The sequence below is a fragment of the Coffea eugenioides genome, chromosome 3, assembly GCF_003713205.1.
Source record: "Coffea eugenioides isolate CCC68of chromosome 3, Ceug_1.0, whole genome shotgun sequence".
Classification (NCBI taxonomy): Eukaryota; Viridiplantae; Streptophyta; class Magnoliopsida; order Gentianales; family Rubiaceae; genus Coffea; species Coffea eugenioides.
In genome coordinates, this window is record NC_040037.1 from 13,219,156 (window position 1) to 13,228,449 (window position 9,294).

At 33.8% G+C, this 9,294-nt stretch overlaps 1 protein-coding gene across 1 annotated transcript; it reads right to left on the reverse strand.

Annotated features, from left to right (window-relative positions):
- Window positions 1–7,761: 7,761 nt before the first annotated feature.
- On the reverse strand, window positions 7,762–9,037 carry LOC113766076. The gene is made up of 2 exons (XM_027310303.1): window positions 8,818–9,037; window positions 7,762–8,708 (listed from the first exon to the last, which is right to left on the reverse strand). The coding sequence occupies exons 1-2, from the start codon at window positions 9,035–9,037 to the stop codon at window positions 7,762–7,764; spliced, it is 1,167 nt and encodes a 388-aa protein (XP_027166104.1).
- Between the last annotated feature and the right edge of the window lie 257 nt (window positions 9,038–9,294).

Here is a 9,294-nt window from a genome sequence, read left to right on the forward strand (position 1 = left end):
CCAAGTGTCAAATGCATGAGCAAATGAAATTTTAAACTTTGCAATTTCACTCCATCTCACTAATACCTCACTAATTTCTTGTCTAATTTGTATTATATTACCATGAATGTGAATCATGCATGAATTTAGAATATTCTAATATACTTAAGTATAAGACAATCAATTAAACACTCCAAGTAGTCGATAATCCAACAAGATTGCACGTTCAAATTTTCCAGTGGTAGTGGATGCAATTAGGTTTAAAATTTCGAGCTCTAACCGTTTAGCTTTTGAGTACATATCTCATCGCAGACATAACTTTTCAACTATTTGGAAAGATTGTAATCTCTATAGTTTTCCATTTTCACCTTTCATTCTTTCCCTCTTTTATTAAATGTTCATGTTCTTCATGCTCTTGATTTAAGTGATATTTTGTTGCATTTTTGTGCACCTCTACAAGAGAAATCACTTTTAGTACCCATTTCTTCTTGGGTCCAATTGGGCTAGTGATATCTTTCAATGCCCAAATAATTTTCATCCTTAAATTAACATTTCCTTTCACATAACAATTATTTTTCATATGGCCGTATTGACAATAATAATTACACGTAACACCATGATTTCTAACATGAGAAGATGTTATAAAATAAAGACGATCATTTCTAAAAGTAGTAAAATTTTTGTTAACAATTGTATTCCTACACTTGTTTTTCTAAAACACCTTGTTTCTTCCTTTCAAGAAATTTACGAAGGTCATCTATTCTTTTTCTCAACAAAATTTGTTCCTTGATTTTTTTAATAAAACTTTGCTTTTTCATCTAACTTCTTTTTCAAATAATCTTTTTTGCATATAATTCAGCTTCATTTTTCTTGAAATTGTCATTCTCTTTTCTCAATATTTTGTTTTCTTGAAAAAGTTTGAAGTTCTCATTCAACAAAACATTTATTTTGATTTTCCTCCCCATTTTTAGTATAGGATTCCCTAAACCTATCTTGAAATTTAAGCATAAGGACTTCCATATCATCATCACTACTATCATTTTCATCATTAACCCAATTCAAAACACCATCATTTTGCTTTTTGATCATTTCTTATTTTCCTCTTGCTTTGGTGGAATTTCAAATTTGGTTATTATTTGGTCCACCTCTACTAAATCTTCTCTTATTGTTGAAGAGTTTTATAAGTTTGGATTAAAAGTTATTTTATAATTTTCATCAAACTCCATATCCTCACCATCAAATGAGAGTAAATCATTTTCTTCATGAGAAGTTTTGAGTGCATTGCTCCTTTGGACTCTAACTTTCTCTTCATCTTACACTTTTGATTTTAACTTCAACTCATAAAAGATTAGTGGATTGACAAGAGATTCAATAGATATGAAATTCAATTTTTTTTGCTTTTTGTATGACTATAGCTTTGATTTCTCATTCCTTAGGTAAACCATTCAAAATATTTCTATTTCTTTCACCTAAAGAATATTCCTTATCAAACACTTTAAGATTTTTAATAATATCATTGAATCTACAATACATCTTTATCAATATTTTAATGCAACTCCATCTTAAAAGATTCAAATTTGGTACAATCAAATATTTTTTTTTGTTCTCTAACATCATCACTACCTTCACAATTTCTTTCAATTTATTCTATATTTCTTTAGCTGACTTACAACCTTTAACTCAAGTAGATTCATTGGCATCTAAAGCATTGTACAAAATATTCATAGCCTTAGAATTCAAAGTAAGATTAGTCTTATCTTGAGCATTTAATTCATTTCTAATTTTGGGCCTAAATCCACCCAAATTCACATCTAAAATAGTAGTTTTATAAGGACATTTATTAACAACATACCGTAACTCAATATTAATAGATTGTAAAAATATATTCATGCATTCTTTCTAACTAACATAATTGACACCCTCTAAAAATTAAGCATTATTGGTTACCATATTTGCTCCTAAATCGATTGAATTGAATCTCAGCATATCAAATTCTAATGCTAATTGTAAGGCTCTAGTACAACCTAAGCGAGCGGTGAATTAGATTGATTAACAACTAAGCAAAATGAGACAAATTTTTACCCAATTTAAACTAGTCAAATTACCTAAATAATCACACACTTAAGCAAGTAGAAAGCAAAAGAGATAAAAACAATGAAATCACGCAAATGAGCAAAAGTAATAAATTAAAAAGAAATTAAACCAATTGAAATGGTACCCTTTATGGCAGCTCTATTCATTCCCAAGTTTCACCAAGTTTGGAGTTCAACCCACTAAGTGCTTCTTCAAATCTTGATGAAGCAAACCAACTTGTGCAAAGAAAAGCTCACCCGTTGCTCACACTAAGTTTTCGTACTTTAGTTGAGTCACAGAATTTTACAATTCGTCCTAATTAATCCTCTCTAAGTTACAATTGAATACTCACCTAAACAATGAAGAATACTTGAAACTTGAAACCTCACAAAGAACTACAAATGTACAAGAAAGGAATATTTTCTCACAAAATCACTCTGAGGAACTTGTATTCAATGCAGGCAAAAGTTGCTCTAATATTTCAGGCCTTGAAATATTTATAAAAGATGAAAATCTGGTCCAATAAAATCTCCAACGGTCAAAAAAAATCTAACTATTAAAAACTAACCATTAGAGTTGTTAGACGCCCGAATCAAATGCTCTGTATCCAAATCATGCATTCAACACCCAATCAGGATCCAAATAATAAAATCTCCAACGGTCAAAAAAATTCTAACTATTAAAAACTAACCATTGGAGTTGTTAGACGCCCGAATCAAATGCTCTGTATCCAAACCATGCATTCAACACCCAATCAGGATCCAAATATTTATTTTTTGACAGATGCATTCAAAAGAGATTAGCAGCTTTCCAAGTCTTGCATTTGATTTTCGAATGGCCGATCAAGAGAGTTGACTCGGATACTTCGTCCAATTTTATTTGCTTCAATATTCACACGACCAACCCTTTAGTATGCATCCAATGCTGTATTCGATGATAGGGAATATCTCCATTGTGGTGTTTCAGACGTCCGATCAAGTAATTATGCATCTGAAGCTGCTTCTAATGTTGAGCGACAATTTTCATTTTTTTTTGACTTTTCATTCTTTCTTTTTCCAAATATTTGAGCACCTGTTCTAGCAAAATTTTCATTAAAAACATTAGTCCAAATCATCATTTTGGCTTGTTAATCATTAAAACCAAGAAGTGATCGACTTAAGTCTTCAACTGTGATTACTCCTAAGTGTTGATGTCTTTCCTTTCTTATTCAATTTATTAACTTTATATTCAGTCCTAATCTAAATTATTTGTTCACTATTGAAGCTAAAATCGATGTATTCGTAAAGAACTAATTAGGAGCCAAGTGATTTTAACTTTTCCTTAAAATCTTGCACTAGAAAAAGGAAAAATACAAGTGGTACGACCGTATAAATAGAGTTTGAATTCCCTGAATTTGTAGATTGTACCTTGCCCTTCATTTCTTTAAGACTCAAAAAGAATGCTACTCTTTTAACTTTCCATGCTTAACAGATCGGTCTTCTGGACATATTCATTAGTAATTCTTTTCAACACCCATCCATTGTGTAATTTCAAACATGTGTCTATATTTTGCATGTAAAGTTTATTTTCTCAAACATTGAAGATGGGGCATCTCTCTTGTTTTATGGTACATATGTACAGTAGCCTACAGGCATCCCTAAATACTCGTATTGTTCTTCTCAGGTGTCCCTGAGTGCTTAAAATGAGGATGAAACAGCTTTCTTTTGTTGGGATACAAGACTAATAGGATTGGGATCAGTGTTTTAAAAGGCAAAAATTTTGGGCGGACATTTTATATCCATCCAAACGGGGCAAAAACGGCCCCATGAATTTTTATTTTTAAAATATTTTTAAAATATAAAAATACAAAAATATTATAATATATATACACACACACACTAACATCAAAAAATATTAGATAAAATAAAGAAAAATTATAATCTTATGTCCACATGAGAAAAATAAAACCTGTTTCTATGACTAATTAGTGTGACTAATGCTATGCTATCAGCAGAAACCCAACAAACCACTGTAAACTTCAACATTGCTTGCATAAAAGGTTTGATGTCATTTGGCAAACTAAAGTTCACAATTGCGAAACTGTTTTCTAGGGCACTGGCAAATGATCTTTATGAGTTTTGACTATCAGAGCATCTTTCCTCTATTTCTTTAGAGCATCCTCAATGTGAGGCATAAAGTTTTGATACTTTACCTCTACATCATTAAATTCGAAACTTACATCCATGTTCACCAAATTAAAATTGTAAGCTAACATAAGAAAAGTTTTCAGAAATTGCAAATTTAGCTTAAAGGTCTCAACTTCCTCAAGCAAGCAAAGAGAAAATCCAGCTTGGATGTTTTTCTGGAGCTTAAAATAATGGAAAAGTGTTAAAATTTTAAAGGTGCATGTTTTCTACGCGTTAAAGGAAAAATTTGTCCGAATGTCCATGTATTCATCTTGATCCTTGGGGCATATGCCTCATGACACTAAAGCCCCATTTGACTGCCAAGGACAATTCAAGAATGCCTCACCCCTTCAAAATACTGATTGGGATCTCACAAGTATAGTTTTCACCTAACAAGATTTGTAGCTAGCCGGTTTTGATATCCTTCTCTAATCAGCACTTTCAATAGCATGTTGGAAGCAAGAAAGCCTACACCATCGGCAAGGATATTAGAACAGTTTGCCATATTTGTGACTTGGTTTTCCTTTAACTATTCTACTTAGCTAGCTACCAAACCTGGATCCATACCCTACAATCCCCTATGTCTATAGAATATGTTGTTCAGAACTTTTTTGCCCTATGGATACCTAATTCTATGGTGTCAAGAACTTTTTAGCTTTCTATTCGTGTTTACCATGATATCAAGAACTCTTCTACTTTCCATTGGTGTTTACATAGTTTTTTTTGGTTTCTTATTCACTTTAGACCTTTTCTACATTTTTGTTAGTATGATGCAGTTTACAATGACATGGCCTTGGATTTTCTTTTAAAAAGATGAGTTTTTTCACTGATAAAAAGGAAATTCAATAATCTTCAGCAGTCCTGAGATACGTAGCACATGTGTTCTTTCTCTTTTCTTGATTACATTTAATCTATTTTTTTTGTCTTTTTCACTATCGATATAATCAGCCTACCACATATTTATTTGTACAATCATGTGTCAAACATATTTATATTGGTACCTCTTGTGCATTAGGCATCTAATATTCTGGTGCACAATTTGCTAATGAAGTAGCTATTTGACAATTTATCTTACTGATACATTTTGCAGGCTGTCTTACTTACTGCTTCATATTTACAAGTTCCTTTGCGATTGGAAGATTCTCAATCATATATTCATAACTATGCACCTTCCATTGAGGGGGTGTCATGTGATTCAACTTCAAATTTGTTAGTTTTGACAAATGCAAAGCCTATAGAGTTTCCTCTCCTTTTAGAAGGGTAAGACTCAACAAGAGCAGCTTATGTGATATTCTTACTCAATAAGGTTTGCTTCTATTTCGTTGTCTTGTATTCTAATTATATGCAAAGTAAAAAAGTGAATCAGCTCTAAATAACTTAGTGTGTAGGACATCATAATTATTTCTAATTCTAAAAGTATATATCACTTAGCAAACTGAGGTATTCTGAAATGTGAACTAAAACATTTCTTTCTTCTTTTGTATATACCATTTCAAAATATACATGCTGAGTTCCTAGTTATGGTATTGACTCTTTTCTAAATTAAATATATTTTGGCAAATATCTCTCCCTTAAAATTTCAAAAAAGAAAAAAAAATTGTAGTATTTTTGCCTATTCAATAAAATTATTCATTTACAAACTGAATAGTATCTTGTTTAACTAATGAAAGATACCATGACTGACAATTTGTTTTAAGAATATGAATGAATGCTATTCCTGATTATTGTGTTGGAAGGTGCTCGTGTACTTATAGCCAAAAGGTTAATTATGGTGTGGATTGAACATTGATCAAGAGATTGAAGAGAAAAAGTGGGGATGGATTTATTTCACATTTTCTTTTTCTAGAGTATTTTTATCATAGTTATTAAACTCGGCTCGAAGAGTATTTTTATCATAGTTATTAAACTCGGCTCGAAGAGGAGACCGGTAAAGGAGGTGGGTCAACGGGTCACTGGTTCAACCAGTGGGTGAGTGGTTGAACCAGTGGATCACTAAATATATTTAAATATTATGTCTTATAATTTTTTATATAGGATATATGATATAAATTGTAATAAACAAGGTCATAACGAATATTCATTTAATTTAATTTGCAATAGAATATTTAATTCATATAAGAATCAGCAAAACATAAATTTAATTAGTAATCCACCAAACTTCAAGTGTAAAATTTTATATGTTTAGTGTAATTATCTAGGTAACTTACGAATTTTAAGTGCAAAAAATTATTAAAAATAATATTTGTCTTTAAAATAAATTATGTAATATGTTATTTTTGAAATCTATTTTATAATTTATAGAATTTAGGGGTCATAAGTTTTTGTTAAAAGATTTCAAATAAATTTCTTTTGGAGAAATAAAAAAAATAAAGATAAAATTGACAAAACGTTCATATAGTATAAGAATGGCAATTAACTAACATGTGGCAAAGTGGTCTGGTGGTGAGCATGTCATAACCCTACCCAAAGGTCTTGGATTTGAATCCAAGCAAAGGTTTGGAAAAAATTTTTTCCTCAAAACCGATTTGTTCACAAAATCGGCCGGGTTCACGGTTTAATCTGGTTGAACCGCCGGGCCGTTGAAAAGTCAACGGATCATTTGCAGAAACGATCTAATTAGCGAAGCGAACCGGCCCAGTTCAATGGCCGGTTGCCGGGTTGACCGGTCGAACCACTGGGTCGGGCCAGGTTTAATAACTATGATTTTTATGCTTATATCTTATAATGAATTTGGTTTATGAAAATTGTTTACACTTTTGCATTTTGTTTGCCTTCTAACTCCAGAACTGTCATTTCTAGGGATAAAGCCCTTTTAATTAATTAAATACTAAAAGTACCATATATCATAAAATTGGTGAAAGTGTTTATTTTTCTTTGATAAGTTTGTTGATGCAGTTTGCTTTTAGAAGTTTGTCCGCTTAAGTTGATAACACACTTCCTTATTATTTTCCTATTATGCAGGTAACCCTGACTATGTTCTTGTTCTATGTGTAGGACTTATAGCAACTTTTGAGTTATATTGGCATCAAGAGTTTAGGACCACGCCATGTTTTAGTCAATCTGAAAAAACTTTTAAAAATCATTCCTTCCCTGGAGTATATAGATACATGTGCAAGCCTACATTAGTGTTTTGGTTTATGCAAATCAAAGATTTGTATTCTTAGTTAGGTACCCAATTTTTCGACAGAGCACCTTACAATGGATTGTAATCAATTATTTGGTAGAGAATTGCAGAATATGCATGATAGAAATTCTTATTTGTTTACTTTTTCCAGCTTGTGTGATATAGGTCTTTGATCTTCCTAGGATCATGCAATTCTTTTTTTTTTTTTAAGTTAAAATGGAGGGTCTAAGTTTACGCCCTTCATTTTAAATTCATGCATTATTATTAAGTAGACACTATTAGCCATAATATCATAAATTCAATTTATACTTTTCTAATTACTTTTTATTTTGTTCAAGTTACTTGTGACATTTTATTTAGTTAAATTTTCTAGCCTTAGTAGACCGTACAAAATAAAAGTGGTACAACTTTTTAGCTAAGCTAAAGCAGCTTTCTACGAAAATTAGGGAAACCTAACCTATCCATGGTAATCTCCCCACGGACAGTAACCGGCAAAGCACGAAAGTCATCAAAAACACCATCTTGCTCCGTATTTGCACCCAAGTTAGCTAGATAATCAGCGGACTTGTTCGCCTCTTTACAACAATGGGTTATCTCATGGAAATGCTGCTTGACACTGAGCAATTCATCCACCACCCGTTGCAGCCTCCAAGGGCAACCATGTGTCCCTTGCAATATCTGCACCAAGACAAATGAGTCGGACTCGACATGCAACTCTTGGAAGCCTCGAGCAACACATAGCCGCACCCCAAAGAGCATGGCCTTGAGCTCCGCGTGTAAACTGGTCAAGGACCCAAAAAAACAGGAATAACCGACGATGAATCTTCCTTCCCAATCACGCACAACTCCCCCACCCCCACTCACACTCGGGTTCCCCCTAGCACAGCCATCCGAATTCAACTTAAATCCTGTCCTAGGAACCGACCATGAGATCGGCAAAATGGAAACCCTTCTTTTCAGACCAACCAATGAAGCGTGAAGAACATCCCAAGAGACAAAACAACATGCTATCTCCGGAAAACTACAATGAAGTAAATCACACAGCTGTTGAAATACCTGGTCTGCCACCTCCGTCCACCCCACCTTCCTTCCATAAAAAATTCCCTTGTTTCTCACCTTCCATAACTCCCAGCAAACAAGCATAGGTAACATATGATAAACAAACTTGAGGTACACGTTGTGCCCTTTGCGCAACCACCACCGTAACACCATGTGTCTCAGCATGGAAACCATTGTCCAATCTCCTAGGCCAACCTCAAATCTACTCCAAACTGCCTTATTCAAATCCCTTGTAAAAAATGTGATTAACCTCCTCCTCTGCCGGTTCAGAACAACAATGACACTTAGACGGACCCTGTACCCCAAATCTACGCAACAGGTCCATTAACGAAATACGCAATCGTAGCAACCATAGCATGAAGAATGAGATTTTGATAGGACACCCCTTTAGCCACACGTGCGAAACTACCCAAGAACAATTAGAAGCCTGCGAAACAAGCGAGTAAGCCGAAGAGACCGTTAACGAGCCGTCCTGCGTCAAAGCCCACACCATCCTATCAGAACTACGAGCGGATGGAGGAGGGACCTTCACCACTTGCCGAACCAACTCAGGCCCAAGAACCTGATTAAGGAGCCACCTATTCCATTGTGCCTGAGAGACAAAATCTGCTACCACATGTTCATGAAAAATGTCCATCTGCTGACATATAGCCCCAGTTTCCACCAATTGTCATGCCAAAAATCCATCGATCCCTCACTGAGGACCCAGCAAATATGCTCCTCTTCCAATTGTTGGACCGAACATAACCTCCTCCAAGTGTAAGAAAGCGAAGAACCCTTTTCTGACAAACAGGGGTGCACCCCGCTACTATATTTGGCTGCTAAAAATCCAGCCCATAGGGATCTCCTTTGCCGAAAATTCCACCAAAGCTTAATGGAAAAAGCGTCATAGTA